This window comes from Homalodisca vitripennis, chromosome 6, assembly GCF_021130785.1.
Source record: "Homalodisca vitripennis isolate AUS2020 chromosome 6, UT_GWSS_2.1, whole genome shotgun sequence".
Classification (NCBI taxonomy): Eukaryota; Metazoa; Arthropoda; class Insecta; order Hemiptera; family Cicadellidae; genus Homalodisca; species Homalodisca vitripennis.
The window spans coordinates 98435000-98455227 of record NC_060212.1 but is presented as its reverse complement, the minus strand read 5'-3'; the positions used below and the strand labels follow the sequence as shown (position 1 = coordinate 98455227).

The window sequence follows — 20228 nt, the reverse complement described above, 5'->3', positions numbered from 1 at the left end:
TTTTCCGTATTGTCATACCTTTAATCGCGGCATAGTTTAATATTCAAACCTAATTTCGAAATAGAACTTAAAACAGCTTCTTCTAAACTGTAGTTAAAGACACCCGAGATAGAAACCATTGGATGTGATTCGAAGACAAATTGACGTACCATGTTGCAGGCTCATTTATATCAATATCGCTAGTAAAGGATAGGAATCTTCCATTTTTGACTCAGAAATGATATGCCCATCTACATTTTCTGGATCTTTGTTAATTTAAGTCAGTTAGAAACAAACAAGCTTCATTATTAGGCTAAGTAGTGAGCGTACACGGAAACTCTTGAGAGTGCACATAGAGTGTCCTCAAGTGAGGTAGAAGCAAATTTTTGAGCAAAGAAGGACGCAATTTTGGGTACTTTCTTTAAAAGCTCTTGTTCCTCACTTTTTATAGCAGCTCGCTTCCTAAGTTCAACACCACTAATTTTTTACTTATATTGAAATAAAACTGTAAACTTAATTCAAACGGACCACATTAATACAATAAAATATTGTAATGGAGATGGAGTGCGGATCAACTCAAGCTGCATCACACAATCCAAATAATGAAACAAAAACCAACTGCCTTCGCAACGAGTACCTAGAATTTAACAATCAAACATAAAACGATAAGTAGAATGAGGTTAGGATGTGTCAGACAATGTCGTAGTGTGGCTCTCCGGCGGTCATGCATTTCTGCCGCTACAGCTACTGTATGTCAGTGTCAGTGTTGCCATCAACAACATTATGAGCGATAAAATTATGTATTAACACATAATTCTATGTTTAAGTTTACGTGTATTCAATAAAACTCCATTTTTTATAATTGACATTGACTGTACGTTGAATATAATATTTTATCATACCTTTATTTATTATTTAATAACTTTTATACCCTTTTTTATGCCCAGTGTGCCCATTTATATTCCGAGGACTGTTTGATACATTCAACTTTTGAATAGCTATTAGAATGCTGAATGGAAAAACACGATTTGTATAAAATTACGGGTAGTTTACGTGGAATATGTTTAATGTAAATATATTAGTTTATCTCAATATTTTGCAAGGCACGACAGAACAAAAGAGTAATTCCCAGAAAGTGATTTTGTTGTGATAAATGTACTGTACCTTCTTCGATATTTACAATTTTCTTTTCGATGAAGTCGCGTAAGACCTGTTCCTTTGCTTCATCCTGTTCCTGAAGCTCCTGAAGGTCATCTTCTTTTACACTCAAATCTGTCAACAGATCTTTACCTAGTTATTACTGGTTACAGTTTTAGTGGTGTATAGAATTTTATTTAATTAGAGTAATCATCTCATACTGTATATATATGCAATGAAATATTGGTTTATTTAGCTTTCTATCATAAGTTCATACAATGTATTCAACTTATAAATTCCTCCTACATTAAAGAATTCTTCAGGTTGGTACAGGAAGTTTGTACATATTCATTTATAACACACTTTATAGTTATATATTGTGTAAATATAATAATATTTATAGCACAGATGATAAACACAAACACACAATAAAAACTGAATAAATGAAAAATTAAAATACAATAAAATTTAATAATTGAGCCTAATGATTAAATTTAAATTCTGGTGATATACAGAAAACAAGATTAGGACGAATTGGGAATTTAATTCCGAATTAGGCTATTATGTGTTCAAACCTGACTATCCGACGTGGGGCAGTGAAAAAATGAAATATCCTCGTCGTTTCTTAATTTTTATTTACAGTAGTATATAAACATTGGTCTAATTTAGTTTATTTAAATAATGTAGATTTTTACAAGTAAGAGTCAGTAAGTGTAAAAATACAGCACCACAGACTGTAAAACTAATAAATCTCTAAGTTAATACTGTACACATCTTCCCGCTAAGTTATTAGTTTTTATTTCACATTACTAACCACACAAGAAATGGTTCACAGTAATTAACAAACATTAACTAATTACAAATGTTTCCTTTCTTTCAAAGTAATGTTCTTGCAAGTTGGAAATATCGATTTAATGGTTTTGTTACACGATGTTAAACATCTTCAATTCCCAAGGTCCCTCTCTCAAAATATGCCAACCTTACAATGTTTATGGCTTGTTTTTCATTTTAATTATTGCATCTAAAAATTCTAATATTGCGTAGTTATGTTAATTATATAGTTGTTATAACAATTTAAAAATGTCCTTTCGTATTTCTTATGAAGAATAAAAGTTGTTGTGTTCCCTCTCAAATAGTTTTTGAAATCATAAAATCTGGTATTTGGGACATTTATCACTTAAACCCCGACCTTAACAAACTTCAAGCCTGTAGTAGACCTACATAATATATACCTAGTTTTATGAGACTGGAAAAGTAGAGGTAATCATTTAAATGAAACTGGACAAATTAGAAACGATAGAATCGTTACTTGAGAAATTAATGAATATTCAAGGGCCCAGTAGTTGACCAAGATTAAACTGATTAAATAAATATTTCAAGTCAAAAACAATTCCGGAAAATCTGAATTTTCTTAGGTCATAGACTTTTTCTAAAAGTATCTCCATCTTGCCCCTTCGTGTTAGCCCACTACATTAGGTTGTTATAGAACGTGAATCAAAGCTTATATCCCAATAAATAACAATATTGAGGCAGTAATTAAATATTTTGATCTCGATAAGGCCCTACGTTTAACAATTTGAGTTATACACAGTTTTTATTTTCGAAAGCTGTGTATAACTCATTAATTCATAAACCAATTAATCTGTAAATATGAGTAAATTCCACAAATAACCACATAGTTGTATTATTATTAATACCTGATGCATTGTAGGTCTTATTCAAAAGAATTTGTTATATTACATAAATCTTAGTAAAACTTAATTAGTTGTGTATAAATGGGATTCAATTTACTACCAAACAACCGTAAATACAAATTTGCATACATTTCCTCTGAGGCACCTAACTACAATTAAAATCATGCGTTGCATATATACAATTGAAAGTACGATTAAAATATATTTTGGGCATGCCCAATAAAAGACAAGATGTTTAATATGTTGTTTTTAGGTTAAAAATTATGGAAAATATTATTAAGTTTTGTAGTATTGGTACATAAAGTGTGCTACGAAAGAGGAACATGCTTTAGGTATAGAATTGTGTTTGTGATGATTGTAATGGCAAGCATAGTATTAGATTTATAACACTGGTTTACTAGAAGTAATTACTTGTTAATACGTGACAGATGTGACAGTTGCAGTGTTTCCCTTAAAAATAGACATTTTTCATTTTAAGAAGTCGATAATTGTGTTAAAATATTGTGATGTTGCATTATTGAGAAATGCATAAATCGTCATCGTAATAATGCCTTACTTTGCAAAAATACAAATGTAGGATCTTCACTGGTTGCCAAATGTTCAATCTGTGAAGATGAGTCCGGATTGTAGTCTGAAAAGTTGCAATAAAAGAAGTTGTATGTATTTAACATATATAATGAGATATATTGATTGATGACAGAATAAAACAACATGGTTGAGTAAAAATAAGATTTTGGTAAAAATTCTTATTTACCAACAAAAACTGTTCTAAAACTGAGATTGCTAAATTTCCAGGCTACTGTATATTGTACTTTCAAATCTATGGTTTAAACCATAGAAAAGAATGGTTTAGCTTGAGCTATTTTGCCTTTCAAACATGCCACATTCAAATTATTATGTTTTGTATTGTCAAACAAAACAAAATTCCCACATATAAATGGCATGGGGCGTTCTACAATAATAGATTTTTGTTAGAACTCAGTAGATGTTTTTTGTTCTTTTAGGACAAGAATCTTAGAAAATTACACCTAGTGCTATAAGGACCTTTGCGATGCTTCCGGAGTGACAGGATATTCTGGATGGGTAAGGTTGGGAATAGGGACCAACTCCTGTCGAGATTCACGAGGGAAAATTTAGGGCACTAATCTCAAGTCATGTCCCCTAGGAAGAAGGAGAAGCAAACTCTGAAGCAGCCTCTCCAGTAAAAGCAGGCAGGGGGTGGCACATCCTTATGTTTAAGCTGGCAAGAACCTTTGACTCTTAGGGAACAAACCCCTCCAACTTCAAGTCATCTCCCGTAGTAGACTAGACGTATCGAATTACCCTTGAACCCCAGATTCTCGACATTTGCGGTTAGTGCTGTCTCACTCCTGGATCCATAAGGTTGCCTAGATTTAAGTTATACATTGGTTTTTGCTGCACCCGCTGTGGGTTTAAGTGGAAGGTATAAACTAGCCAGAAGTGAACCCTCCTGGGGATAATCAATAGACTTAGTTGATGTCATAAACCATAAGAAATTGAAACTTTTTCCCAATGTCACAGGCTGAAACATTAAGTAAATCATAATCTTAATTTTTCATCAGAAGGCAATCTTTGGTAAAAAGCGAAGGGTCGTATCGCTGATGAAAAGTTAAATTAGAGCAATGTAAAGGTCACTGTAGTAATTTTTAATTAAATAATTTTGTATTCTCTCCTCACTTCCTAAATACTGTTTTATGAATATTTTAGTTTCACGGCTCGTTTTTGAGGAAGCCCACAGTGAGAACTTACCAGCCCCCTTGGTAGCGAATCTGAAGATGTGAGAAGGCCGACTCCAGCCAAACTTGTTGCGGGAAAGCACAGAGGCCTCGTAGACCGTTGACTCCTGCAGACCCCACAATGTGTACGATTGGGAGTGGATGGGACCTGGGGAGCTCGAGTCTGCGGGCACGATAATCTCAGTCCAGTCCGTCATCTCCGAAGAACCCTACAAAGTTTATATTATATAAACTTAAGTATATTCGGCTTTAACAGTTATCCTCTTTTGGATTCGTCAACAAAACTGTTGTGTGTGGAATATATCTGAAAATGCACTTGAACGAATTGAAAAAAAGTCTTAAATGGTTTGCAATAGGAATTATAAATATCTGCAAATAGTTAAACTGACTAATCCAAAGGCGAATCATGGACATTGAAACTGATTATGAAACCTTGCCTGGTGTTTTTTGAAGAGCAGCTTATATTCTATTATCGCCGAGTAACTTTCGACCTCCCAAATGAGAGTATAGTTGTGATTGGAGGACTGTTTCGGGCCACGTTTGAATGCTGCAGGGTTTGCAATACCTGGAACATAACAAGCAGACTTTAACAAACAGTACATAGGTCTTGTTATTTTTATCATAACTTGCACTCTGTATTGTTATATATCAGCTTATTTTATATTTGTACGTCATGAGAGATACTGTATGTTAGCCCTATATCTGTTTCTGAATACAGCAACAGTGAAGAAAAGTCATACGAGTTATTGTTTAGCACCTGCTAAAATGGTCGTTAAAATGACTGAGTGTTGCGTATTCAAATACTATATTAAAATAAGGTTCCATAAAGTTGTACTTTGGCGTCAGGGTAAATCTATATCGCCTATAGAGAACAAAGCTATTAAAATTATGCTATTTTTAATCAATCCTTCGGAAGAAAACTTTTTAATACGAACAAGTCTTGTGTTTTAAATATTGCTGGTAACTAAAGAAAAAAAGTCAAATCCAAAATTTGAAGTAGAATCACAGGAGTGATTGTTTTTTTTTATTGTTCCACAAAACAAGAAAGTTCTCCTCTCTCTCACCATAGAGGTAAAAAGGTAAAACTTCCATATACAATCATACTATAAAGTATAATTTCTAAAACTTACCAAGCTGCTATCGAAATCTGAATTTGGCTTCTTCATAGAATTTGGCTACAATCTGAACTTTTACAGGAAGTAAATTACATGTCAGTTACATTAACAAAAAAACTGAACCGCATTTATACCTGAAAGGTGAACACTTTGTTGTCCTCTGCCGAAGAGATTGGTTGCTCTGCACGTGAAGAATCCTAGGTCCGCACTGATCACTCTCTTGATGATCAGCTTATGCTTCTCGCCTTCCCTGTAGGCCATGATACGCCCATCTCCAAGATCAACTGCCTTGTCTTCGTGAAACCATTCTACCTGTAATACGCATTCATTTGTTCGATGCTCTTTGAAATGATTAAATTTTTCTGTATGACATCACATATTGGTGACAATATTTATCCACAAATATCTACACTTATATTAAATTGTTTGGTAATTAAAGCTGTATTCTTCATACCTGTTACATTCTCACCTTGGATTCCGGGTCGGAGAAGACAGTGCAACTGAGCTCGGCTCGTTCCCCGGGAGCCGTGTGGATCCACAGACGTTCTGCTCCCACCTCCGGACGATCTAGTAACAGAAAACGTCTTAATTGTTGTTGTAATCTTAGTAAATTTGGAATATTCGGTCCTTTACTTCATGGCCTACCATATCTCACTCAAAATTACCATATCTTTCAGTGTTTTGAAGAGTCTCCTAGTCTGTGATTTTTAAAAATATTTCATCATTAATCCACTCTGAAAATCGAAAAGGAAGGGGGACTACTTTCACACAAAAATCTACAGTTACTATAACCATCTCGAGCGGGCATCTTTATTTCTCAAACATCTAAGCTAAGGAGGTGACTACTATAAAACCTCTTCTTGAGTATTTTGATGTGTGTACAATACCTATTTAAGTTGCGTCACGTAACCATTTGGAACTGATATGGCTCCCAGAAAATCAATGGATCTTAGGAAATTAGTTGGTGGGCATACTGACCATAAGGAGCTTAAGATACCCTAATTAGATCAGAACCAGCCAGTCGTATGATCGTACAGTGATAAAAATCACTGTAAAACTTTCAGCCGAGACAGAAAGTTGTGATTTATGGCACACTCCAGCCGATATTTTGAGATAATCATCGGTTTAAACGTCTAGTATTACCTGGTATAGATCCCTCTTATTCTGAAAGAAAATAACTATGAGGAGCATTCAGACTAATTACTGGTCAGGGAAAATTCCGGTAACATTTTCAACTGTTGGGGGTTTTTTAATGGAGGTTTTACTAGTTGCCTCGCCGATTCAACAAAGGAAACAGCTGAACAAATCAAATCAGGCTGCGAATCGTCATGAACAAAGAAATTAAAATTTTCGGTGCTCTGATTCCTATTAAAGGAATTTAGCTTCGAATGATTATTTAGCGCAGAATGATATTGGATCCTGTAACGGGAACGGAGATGCTAAATTTCAAGAATATTTGTTAAGTACTTAACGCTGAAGTGCATAAAGGTATCGGTTGACAATTAATGGCCTTCCTAGCTCTTTCCTATCCTAATTCCCTATCGATAACAGTAGATTTGTAAGAATGAAACTGGAAATCTTCGTATTCCCTTTTTCACCATTTGTAAATGAGGTCACCGTTTTTCCTTCTTCCAACACTTCCGTAACATAAAGAATAATCAATTCACGCCTTAAAACCTTTTTCGTTCTATCAAACACATGCTGCCATCTATAAACCCTCGTCCGCATTAAACACTTAAATGATCCGTTCATTTCTTACTCTCACGTCCTCACTACTAGACACCATATATCCTAATCCGAACAAACTAAAAGGAAAGCCCTTCACCGATTCAACCATCTCCCTTCACAGACTTCCTATGGAACAACCCGTAAAACATCTACAACTACCTCTTCAGAGTATTCGTTAACCAACTTGAATGCCATGACTACAAATTTGAAAATCTTTCACCCGAAATCACCTACAGACCGTCCTTTACATTAAATAAACTCAGACGCTAATACCTTTAACAGCACAGAAATGAATAACCAAATCTCAAACCGTAACCTCATATACCTCTTGTGGGATTGAGAGCAGTACGTTGTGCATATGACAGCTCTGTATTCGTTTGGCTTAAACTCCTTCCAATACACAACAACACAACTTTCCAGCCACAATAGATCTGAATCAGAATATTAACACATCACTTAATATTTAATACTTAAACGTGATATTTAAACGCTATTACAATCAATTTGGGCAATTTCATTCACAGTTTGGACAAAATTTAAATTGGACAAATTTTTGTATGGTTTTACTCGTATTGGAAAAAATCTGGGTGGATTATAAATCTCGGTTCTGTTTTGGTGCAGAAAATTCTAGATAAAATTATATTTACTTTGTAACTTACATAGAATTTTCAGTCGTATGGTTGCTGCGGCTGAGTCGCCTACTCCGTTAGTGGCCGTGCACTGGTAGTTGCCCGACATCTTGCGATCAGTCGCCTTGAACCTCAGAGTCGCTCGGTTGTTGATCAGCTCCATGTCCTTTCCCTGCAAGGATACACAGGAATAGCACAACTGCTATTAAATAAAGTGAGGTTTCAAATGTTTCTAACTTCATTTAGCGGTGTATCATACGATTACTGACCGACGTGTGTGATTTGTACAGTGGTACGACTGTGGCACGATTTTAAGGTGAAAGATTTTCAAGTGTATACTCGTTTTTCGCACGATTATAATTAAACGTATAAACACGGTTTCACGATTTCAGGCGTTAATATTTCTAGTACATATTATAAGCCTATCGAGATCGATCTATAACTGTAGTATATGCTGCCTAAATATGCACCTATAATTAGGGTAAAATTTTGTAATCTATATCCCCACAGATTAATTTATTAGCATGACATTTATTTGTAAATACTTAAGTAAATTTGAATATTATGAAAATTTTAAAATTGTTTTATCCCCCTAAATGTTTTTAAAATAATCTACTAATATCAAATTTAGATTTACTGACTTTAACTATTATTTTTTGTTATAATCAGTTATAAAACAAGTCATGAAAACAATTAAAACAAAATATTGTAATTACAGAATAAAAATGTATTAAACTTAGATCTTTGTGTAAAAATATAATTAAAATCGGAAGGACAGAGAATATATGTCCTACTGTATGCAGGGCCGGATCCAGGGAGGGGCAGGGGGGCATGTGACCCGGGCGCCGAGTTAGGAGGGGCGCCGCGCCGGGCGCCAAATGATGGGATGAGGCCACCATAAAAAAAACATTTACCATTTCTACTGTCAAGTGTCAATAGCACAATATAGTCTACGTACATACAATTTCTTACTTCAGTAAACTATATTTGCGCAAACCAAAAGAACATAGGCCTAGTAAGAAATATCTTTAAAGTGGCAGGGTATTTTCATAACTAAGGCTGTGGGTTGGCAACATTGTCTACGGCTTGACTAGGACTAGAAAGCGCAAGCGCAAGTCTCCCGCTCCCGCCCCTGACTAGTGACTCGTGAGTGTTCCCGCTTGACGTGAGCGTGAACTTTTGATGAGTTTTAGGTTAGATTTCATGTCGCAGTTGTATGAATATTCTACCTGTGACTAACATAGATCAACATGTCGAAAAAACCATCAGGGTGTTTCCACAGAAAGAAAGCTAAAGCAAGACAACAAGAGGCCGCGAAATCGTCAACTTTAATGTCATCATGGTTGCAAAATATCAAGGACCAAGGTAACTAATTTTTGTTGTATTTTAATTTGTTAAGATTCATTTTGAGTACAAAACAGTTATAGGCTATAGCGGCATAATAACAACAAACTTCAGCTTTAATGTTAAAAATAGTGGTTATAGATCATTAATTGTAAATATAGTTTTAGTTTATAGATATTTTATAGATTCGTTGCCTGAATGAAAATCCTCTCCCGTTCACATTCGTCGGCCGACGCCCACCACACCTTGCGTAGCATAAACACATTTAAATATTCAGAACTAAATACATTAAAAAACATATACATAAAATGCTTCTTTCACTTACTTTCTATGATATTATTAACGATAGTTTTAATACGGTAACATACGTACTAAAATGTTAACAATACATTGATTGTAAGAATATCCCCCTGGCCCTTCACTAAAACAATTAATATATCGAATAGGCTGTAGGCTAGTACTGTAATAGTATCCCAATTAAGATAGCATGTTTTTTAGCATTATTGGCACTATTTAACAACATTATATTTTTGTAACGTTTTTAGTTAGGCCTACATGATTTATAAAACGTTACACAATGTAATAATTTGTTTATGTTGTACATGTAACCTACTTAAAAAATTAAAATGTTTGGTCATGTGTGCATTTATGTCTGTTGCTTACAGACGAAGCCGAACCTGAAGCAACGAGAAATAAACCGTCTGTCTGTTCAAGAGGATGCGGTGGGAGAAGAAAACGCTGGAGGAGAAGATCTCATGGACGTTTGTGCAGAGGAAGAAGACAACAATGACTTTATTTGTGAAAAACCACATACTTCGCATGCTACTGATTTTTGGGCCTCTTCTACGTCATTTCAAGAAGCCGTTTCAGTTTCAGACTCAAAAGGGCCTAACCATGAAGAACAGGAGAGTGAATGTGAGAACAATTTTAATGACCCTGGAACTTGGCCAACTCAGCTTAGTGACAAACAAAGATGTTACATCATACAAAGGAGATGTGAAAACGATGATCATAATCCTGATTTGAGTAAAAGCGGTAGGGAGGGCCGAAACCTTACAAAAGATTGGTTTTACAAAATTTTGAAAAATGGTTCAAAGGTCAAAAGATCTTATTTGGCTTACAGCGAGACAATGAATGCTTTGTACTGTGTTCCATGCAGGCTTTTTCGTCATTTGAACACAGAACATGAATCAACAATTTCGTTTTTAGCAAGAAAGGAGGGATTCACAAATTGGAAAAAACTCAGTGACAAATTGCCAGAACACGAAAACTCCCAGTACCATAAGAAAACCTTTGTTTCATGGAAATCATTAGAAACGTCACTTGGTAAAGGAGGGATCGACAAGGAGTTGCAGGATCAGATAAAAAAGGAGGAATCCCACTGGAGAGAAGTACTACGCTGTATACTAGATGCTGTATTATTTTTGGCAAAACAGGGTAGTGCATTCAGAGGGACAAACGAAACTTGTAACTTTGCAGATCCAAATAGTGGAAAATTTCTCAACACTATAGATTTAATTTCCCACTATAATGAGACCTTGCGTGAGCATATTGGTCGCCATAAGAAAGGGCAGCTCAGCTATTTTTCTCACACAGTACAAGATGAGTTTCTTGATCGCATTGCAAATGCAATTAGAGAAGACATAATTCAGGACATAAAAAAGCTAAATATTTTTCATTGAATTTCGACTGTACCCCTGATGTAAGTAAAAATGAACAAATGACTGAAGTCATTCGTTACATTACATATACTGACGAAGGGCCAGAGGTATGTGAAAGCTTTTTAGATTTTTTTACTGTGAGTGAAAAAAACAGGCGAGGGGCTTTTTGAAAGCATTGCTAAAAAGCTCAAAGAAGATGGTCTAGACTTGATGTTTTGCAGGGGCCAGTCGTATGACAACGGAGCAAACATGGCTGAGAAATACAAGGGTGTCCAGTCAAGGATTGTGCAAGAGAACAAACTGGCCTACTTTGTCCCATGCTCAGCCCATTCCTTAAATTTAGTTGGGGTTCATTCAGCAGAGGCCTGTGTTGAAGCACAATCGTATTTTGGTATTATAAACAGCCTCTACAACTTCTTTCATGGCTCTGCATCAAGGTGGGAAGTTTTAAAACAACATGTTCCCCTTTCGTTAAAATCAGAAAGTAAAACAAGATGGTCAGCAAGGATTGATTCTGTGGAGGTTATTTATAAACATATGGACAAAGTGCTCTCTTCTCTTGAAGACTTAACTACCCATGAGTTCTCATCTCCTGAAACAATATCTGAAGCTAAATCGCTACTTAAAAACATGAAAAGGTTTGAATATGTTATTATGACATGCTTTTGGTATTCAGTCCTCAAGAAAATTGATAGAGTTAGCAAGTTTCTACAAAGAGAGGACACAACAGTAGACAATGCTGCAAGAAACATACAAGGTCTTCTAAATGTATTATCTTCAACTAGAGATTTAACTGTTTCAGAAGCAATTGATGAGGCAACATTTTTAGCTAATAATATGGGCATAACAGCAGAGTACAAGGAAACAAGAAAGAGAAAGAAAAAGAAAATGACAGGAGACACGCATGAAGATGATGGGCCAAATTTTACTGAAGAAGAGCTTTTCAAAAGATCACTTTTTCAAATATGTGATAGAATTATTAGTGAGCTAACTAACAGATATGATGCGTTAAAAATCGTTGCTGATAAGTGTAATTTTTTGTGTGGGGATCAAATAAAAAAAAATGGATGTTAAAACTTTGAAAAGTAAAGCAAAAGAATTAGCTACAACACATGCCAGTGACTTAAATGAAGAAGAGCTTGTGAATGAAATAGAGAGTTTTAAATTTCATGCCTTAAATATGGAAGATGGATTGGAAGACGCAACAGAAGCATCTTTGCTCAAAATATTGCATAAGAGCAAGTTGAAAGAGGGTTATCCAAACATATATGTAGCTCTTAAAATCTTTCTAACGCTTCCAGTCTCTGTAGCATCTGGAGAGAGAAGTTTCAGCAAATTGAAGCTTATAAAAACCTATTTAAGAAATTCTATGAAACAGCAAAGACTAACTAATTTAAGCATTGTATCAATTGAACATGAAAGGGCTTCTTTGATTTATTTTGATCAGATAATTAACACATTTGCAGCAAAGAAGGCTCGGAAGATAAAGATTCTATTAAATAATAGATAAAGATTCACACTGTTAGTATTGTTTTTTTCTAAAACAATTGTATTGTTTTGGATTCATGTAAAATTGTAAAATAGACATTTCTATTTCATTAAAATAACATTTTCTTATTCAACCTAAGTTTTATTTTATTTCAACCCCATATACAAAGCATATAGTAGTAAAACTTATGGTAAATAGTTTGGTATCGGGGGGGGGGCGCCAAAAGTCAAGCTTGCCCCCCCTAGAAGAAATTATAGATCCGGCCCTGACTGTATGTACGTATTGATCCAATTTTGAAGAAATTTGTTACCTAGAAATAATCTACAAGCCTGAACGGCAACCTGGGTTGCTATTCATGTCACTATTAGTCTATCCTAAACAAGATCTTACGGTGTATTGTTTTATTATGTTTAGGAGTATATGTTTAAAGCTAGTGCGTTTTTTTCTGAGAAGCCGACCTTGTACGACCAGCTGACGACCGGAGTGGGAACTCCAGTGACAATACAGCCCATGATCACCTCATGACCCAACTCCACCTCCAATTCTCCACTTTCTGGCACTGTCTTTACATTTGGAGGAACTGTAACAAGAATTATCATGGTTTAAATATTGCTGAAGTCTTACAAAGCCGAAATACCTCATCCCACCGCTTAAAGGGAGTCCGGGTGTACTCTCCAGGAATATTTTTTAATGGTAACTAAAAAAGAGCCATTTTATCAATTTAAAAAGCTGATAAAGTTCTATAGAAATTACCTGTAAGTTTATAAGTGATTAAATATATTTATTATACAATAATAACAGTCTATACAAATTTAATGAATAGTCATATGACAGGTATTTAACCTTCCGATCATATGTTAGTTTGCTTATGTAAACACATATGTGACAGAAACACATATGGTAACATTTCACTGAAGGAGGAGGAGCTCTTCTTATTGGAAATGTATTTTCTATTATTTTATAAAAGAAAACTCACAATTCTCCAATAATTTTTATATTTTAACACGAGGCTTTTCGACATCGAAGATGCCATCATCAGGTGTGAATCAAACAACCGAAAAATCAGCTATTGCCAAACATGCACTTGAAACAAATCACACCTTTAAAAACTTCACATTATTAAAACAAGTCCATAAACAAGAAGAACTCGATGCTTATGACATTATACATAAAAAAACATAAGGATAAAATTACAAACAATGAATTTTGGACCGATTCAAAATTCACCATTCCTTTAAAATATAACTAAATTCTTTTTGACCAAAACTTTTATACATATACTACCGGTAATATTTATTTTATTTTACTTTTAACCATATAAATTTTGTATTAAGTTTTACTCAGCTGATATTTGTTTGAAAATGTTATCTAGATGGTCCAAATACTGATTTAAATATCTAAAGTTTCTTGTGAAATGTTAAAACATGGTTTTTGTCACTTTGAAATATAAAAACCCAAAAGCCATTTACAACAATCCTCAAGGCACCCTCGAATAACAGAAATTAGTAAATTCTAATCAAGAAAATTAAGAAATCCGGAGTTTCTGACTTTTTGCCGTGCTTTATGGTTGTACTCACCCATCACCTCGATAGCATGGACCTGATTGATGGGGTTCCAAGGATCAGGTCTCACCACCTGACAGATATAGTCTCCCGTGTCAGAGTCCTTGAGGTCCGCCACCTCCAGAGTCTGGTTCGGGAACACTCTGATGTTGTCTGGAGGAGTCACCTTCTCGTCACTCGTGTCCCACAGGAGCCTCTCGTCCTTCCACCACCTGATCCCGTTCACACCTGAAGCGTTAATCACGGTGTTAGATGCTCTAAGCGAAATTCATATAAATACGTTTGAACCCTAAATGAAATCAATACATTCGTGTTCTTTAAACAATTTACAGATTATATTCTTTAATGGGCTCAAGACATTTCCTGACGATTCTACGATAAACTTAAAATTTAATGCAAGCAGTCACCCGCAGCTTCGCTCGCAATTTCGTTTCGTTAAACAAGGTCACCATGGGAATATTCTTTTTAAATGGCATTCTAATCAATCCAGAGATAAGCCGCTGAATGATATTCCAATCCCCTGATCCATTTTATATTTAAGTTTAAAGAACAGTGTTTTGGATCTCTGGAGTTGGAGAGTAACAGTTTTTACAAGTACCCGTTAAATACTCGGTTCTACGTACAGGCCACGTTGCCTATGTAAACCCATTTCCTTAGAGCAACCTTTTCTCAGGCAGATAAGATAATAATTTATTATAAGAAACGTGTTTATTTACTTTTATTTATTCCTTTGGTATAATAATAATTATAACGAGTAGCTTTTCTGTTCTGTGTATATTGTAAAATCTTAATGGAAATAAACTAATTAATTCAATAACTCGAATTTCTTTCCAAAACTCCGTAGTATTTTATTGAATAGCTCTAGAGATTTCTGTAATAGTTGAACTATTATAGGCCAGTGCGGATGAAACTGAAGTGGAAGTTTTTGCTTCATATTAATCAGTTAAATAATTTACGATGTAATAACTGATGGAGCTCTATGTAGTTAAGAAACGTAAATAGGCATATTTCAGGAACATATTATGTCAGTGTTCATGGTTAACAGCTTAAGATATTGAGCGAAATTGCTAATGGCTATTGTTTTAGGCTTTGTGCTAATATGAGCACTTCTGGTTCGAGTGAATTAGATTTCTAACGCAAATGTTGACGCCTTGTTGCAACGATCAAGGAAATATGTCAAAAAGTGTATATTTATGGCCATTGTAATTTACTCTGGTCTTAGTATTTTTGTGCGCCAGTTTATTTTGCCTTGTTTCTCTGATCAATAAAATATATACACATACACAGGTTTGAGAAGCCTACATATGTCAAAGACAACTAAGATGGGTTTTATAACAGTCTTTAAATTTATAGTAGCATTTAGAAAGTAATCTTTGTCGTCTTGGATATCTGCATTACAGTGCTGACCAATCACTGCATACTTAATGCTTGCAAAAATGTATAGTTAAAAGCATGTTTTTAATAAAAGTTTCTTATCTGGATATTATTTCGCTCTGTGCTCAACAGCGCAGTGGTTGCAGATAACTTTAAAATACGAGGAGAAGATTTATTTTTATCAAGCTTACTCTATGATTTCAAGACTATAAAAGTAGACAAATTGAAATTAGTGGTTAAATTAATTAAACATATGATTGTGTTGCCATAAAGCAACGTTTAGGAGGATACTGCTTGATTGGCCCCTGGCAGAGAAGACAAAATCCATTTTTTACCTTTGTGCTGTTATATTTTTTGTAAATAATATCTGTGATGTGTGTATATATGTGAATGGATGATGATTAGGTGTATGTATTATAACAATCAAAACTATGATGAACAAATGGACAATAGTGTACATCGAGGTCTCATGGTTATTTAAACCAGACCGCCTTTTAGGCAAAAGAAAAGAAAAAAAAGTTAATTAAATGTAGGGGCTCTTTCAATTAATAACATTTGTTTGCTGTAATGCATTTCTTATGGGATTGTTCGTAACTTAGAGACAGTGGAGTGTAGTTCGGAGGGAGTTTCGAAATGTAAATAGGGCTTCATGATAGCCAGGGACCCTAAGAAAGTCCTTGTAAAATTGCTATACAAATCGGTCCAGTAGTTTTACGTGATTGAGCAACACATATACATACACCTTTCGATTTTTAATAGTGTATATAAAATCAGGGTATCCTTAAGAAACTAAATAACCTGTGTAATACCTAATTACAAGAGCTGATTAGAATACAAATAATCAATTATTAGCAGAGTTTTTTTCTTTACAGTTCAAATTGAAAATCTTAAACTATTTTTAATAAAGGGTTTAAATCAATTACAATCAATTCATTGTGCTTAAATCAGATAAAAGTTCTGTCTGTCGTCCGGTAAGGGAATGCCAATTTTACATTTTATAAGAACGGAATAAATATCACATTTTAATTATTAGGGAGTTTCCTTTAAAAAGAAATTGATCATCAGCCGTGCTAGTTTTTGTGTATTGAAATGTGAATTAAAGCTATGTTTGGGAATACTTTGATGTATTGAAGACACCGATAAGAGAATGTATAAAAAGAAGCAATCATAAATGAGCCAGTTTTGTTAACCTGTATTATTGCAAACAGGTATACAAACACACAACAAACATGTGACAGGTTACACGTAGGGTTGTTCCGGTACCACGAAAGTATCGATGCCAGTACTTGTATCGGTATCGGTAAAAAAGTACTCGATACTACTCAGGTATTGGATGAAAAGTATCGATACCTGATAGTATCGATTAGAGAGAGTCAATTTACGTCCGTCTGTAGTCACTCGTGGTAAATTTCGTATTATGGAGTTGTCTTCATACTGTTGTAAATATACTATGTAAAAAAACCCTAAATAATTATTAATATTAGTATAAAGTTAAAAACATTAACTTATCCAACTAACAGTTGGTGTAATGCATGTTTTTGTGAGGAAAACATCTTAACAATTAATGAAACTATAAAAGAGTAGGAAGGGAAAAACTGATTTAACAGATGTGTCTTTAAAACACCGTATTTAGTAATATTAACCTATAAGTTACAAATTGTATTTAGTAATGTTAATTTATAAGTCCCAAATTATATATATATATAGTACTTGCTCCTCCGGGAGTCGAGCCCGGATCTCTCACTTGCCGGGTGAATATACCTTTTGTGATTCAATGTATATTGAGATTAAATAAGGCTATTGCCATTTATACAATTTAATGTAAATAATAGTCGTTTGACAGGTATTTGGTCTTCCGATCATATTTTAGTTTGCTTATTTAAACGCATATGTGACAGATACGGCCAAATAAAAATAATTGAATCGGAAAAAGTGAGCGCTCTGTGGTGTAATGGTAGCACATTCACCCGGCAAGTGAGAGATCCGAATTCGACTCCTGGCGGAGCAAGTACTTTTTGTGATTCAATGTATATTGAGATTAAATAAGGCTATTGCCATTTATACAATTTAATGTATACATATAACACATAAATTACTTGAACTATTCATCGGCTGACAACCCTCCGAGAAACAAAAGCATATCTTGAAAGCCTGTTCCTTGTTCAGCTACTGTAGCCACCAGCTTTGGAGAATAAACTTTCACAAGGCACAGAGGATGCAGTAACCAAAAGAAATTTTCTGGCTTTGTACAACCCCGGGTTACGGGTACCTCATCTCCTTTCATTGTACTAGGGGCAAACAACTGAACTATAGCAAACTACAATAAAAGTTCAAGTTGCAAGTGCCAAAATGTTTAAACATTTTAAACAACACTAACAAAAGGCAAAAGTACTCATATGATTCGATACCAAGTACTGTCTTCCGATACTATTGAAACAAGAGTATCGATACCATGTACTTGGTATCGGAACAAAAGTATCAATACTTTACTCGTATTTACTTGTATCGGAACAACCCTAGTAACAGGCGTATTGTATTATTATTATTTTTATACTGAGTACTCTGTATTTGTTGTTCTTACAGAGTTTGTTGAATAGAATGTTTACGGTAGGTACTGAACTGTAAAATACACCAACTCTCACTTACCCAGGTTCTCTACGTAACAGGGCAGTAGCACTGTGTCGTGTATAGATGTCTTGATCGTAGTTGGAAAACTTTTAAACACCGGCACAGGCACATTGTTGGCTGTTGATAATAGTACTGAAACACGTACAAACACGAATGTCATTTCATAATATAATACATTTTCTTATTTAGTATTTTTTTACCAGAAAATATAATGGTACTTACGATAAAACTAACAGTTATCCGCGGCTTCGCTTCGCGGCTTTACACTTGTATTAGCACTGCTGGTTCGAGTGAATATGCGTACAAATTCTTCCAGTACCCTGAACACAAAATTAGGCGTTCTTAGCACTGGCTTTGCTTTGTTGCTGCCACGAAGAACTTATCTAAACATGAATTTTGAAGTGGGAAATCATTAACAGCATGTTCCTCACGTTATCACTTCGATTCAATACTTATTTTTTTCCTCTATCGTAGTTGAATTTGATATTCGTAGAAATACTAAAAGTTGTTAGAAGACTAACCAAAAACATTTGCGCCAAACTCCTGCTGAACGATTGAACATCGGTGCTGCCAGTTGTTGAAATAGACTCATGTATCAACAGTTATAATCTTTATTACGCTCATGGAACATGGTCCCATCGTTGCAGCTGCCGCGGGATGTGCAAGATTTATATTAAGTCAAAGGAACTATGTGTTATCATTAAGCAGGTCTACTTTCCAATTGCTATGATCATTGTGATTATATTCAAAACGTGTTTGCCTATGTTTTTTTTTTTTTGAGATTTTCAATAACAACTATGACTTTACAAAAGACTACTTTTTCATCTCAACTCCAGTGGTCTAAGTATGTTGGATCATTACAATGATCACACCTATGATTTGACCAAGTGCAATGGTGGAAGAATGGTGAGAGAAGCATCGCGGGATGTCTTTGCGACTGAAGATGTGTCAATGAGAAAGATTATTACAAGATTAGTGATTAGCGTTAGTGATACGTATACTGATAATTTTTAGTGTCTGTGTGATTTCGACTGTTCCCTTCTATCAGTTCTCCTGAACACTGTAGTGTTATTAAGTACGATTCTATGATACGAATCGGTGGTGAAGAAACGTTTTGATATAATCGGTCAACATGTTTTTCTAGTAAAAAATATAAATTAGAACATTTTCTTATACTTTATAAATTCTAAAGTGTTAAAGTTCTAAGTGCAGTCTAAAACATGATATAAAACTTTCACTGTTTCAAATATACATTTGTATGATCAAACAATGTCTAGCATTTTTGTTTGTTTGTTATCTGTTTGTTCGCAGTATGTCTGGAGTACGAGTTGAGATAGAGACCTGGCATCTTGCACGAAGGTTCATTTCTACATAGGCAAGTTCAAGACAGATGATGATGGTGTATATCTCTCCATTACTAAATGCATTTATGGCCATCAATGTTTATTTTTAGTATCCAGTAGAGGTTAGATCAGGAAAAGTGAATAAAAACTAAATTAATTAAAAATACATTCTAAAAATAGATAAAGTACTTTCTACATTTTTAAATATAAGAAGCAAAATTAAATAAATGAACAAATGAAATCTTGTCAGGTGGGAGTGCCGATGGCCGAGTGGTCTAGGACGTTGGACTTTGAGTCTGAGTTAGAGATAGCGCAGGTTCGAATCCTGTCTGTGACTGTTGCACTTTTTATTAGTACCATCGACCTTGTACTGTATCGACTCTCCCCCTTATTCTGATTGATAATATCCTCGCACAGGCCAGTGGCTCATGAGGACGGGCAGAATAAGACATAAAAGGAGATCGGCTTCTCCTTAAAAAAAAAAAAAAAAAAAAAAAAAAAAAAAAAAAAAAAAAAAAAAAAAAAAAAAAAAACATATGTTGCTCTAAATGAAGTGGTTTAGATACGTAACGAAAAAGGTTCAAATACATATAATTATCATCATGATCATGATAATCAGTAGACGTAGCGTAAGGTAATCAGTAACGTAGCTCTTCTCGCGGTTCTACTGTGTCACGGTAAAGGTGTAACATTTGTTACGTGTTACTACAAAATTATAAATTTTATTAATAATAGGTCAACAAGGATTCATAGAGTTTAGAAATTTGTTTAAATATGGGTAAATAATT

At 34.5% G+C, this 20228-nt stretch overlaps 1 protein-coding gene across 4 annotated transcripts in view; it reads right to left on the bottom strand.

Annotated features, from left to right (window-relative positions):
• LOC124364621 (neurotrimin-like) overlaps positions 1–20228 on the bottom strand; it is a 33869-nt gene that overhangs the window by 934 nt on the left and 12707 nt on the right. The window contains exons 2-11 of one of the 4 annotated variants that reach the window (XM_046820234.1): positions 18116–18229; positions 14111–14323; positions 12992–13113; positions 8070–8211; positions 6152–6249; positions 5817–5994; positions 5005–5132; positions 4581–4776; positions 3367–3441; positions 1144–1263 (exon numbers count right to left, since the gene is read on the bottom strand). In XM_046820234.1, the coding sequence (XP_046676190.1) occupies positions 1144–1263; positions 3367–3441; positions 4581–4776; positions 5005–5132; positions 5817–5994; positions 6152–6249; positions 8070–8211; positions 12992–13113; positions 14111–14323; positions 18116–18229 (1386 nt within the window). The remainder of the gene's footprint in view (positions 1–1143; positions 1264–3366; positions 3442–4580; positions 4777–5004; positions 5133–5816; positions 5995–6151; positions 6250–8069; positions 8212–12991; positions 13114–14110; positions 14324–18115; positions 18230–20228) is intronic. The other 3 variants (XM_046820235.1, XM_046820236.1, XM_046820237.1) reach the window with 3 other exon arrangements.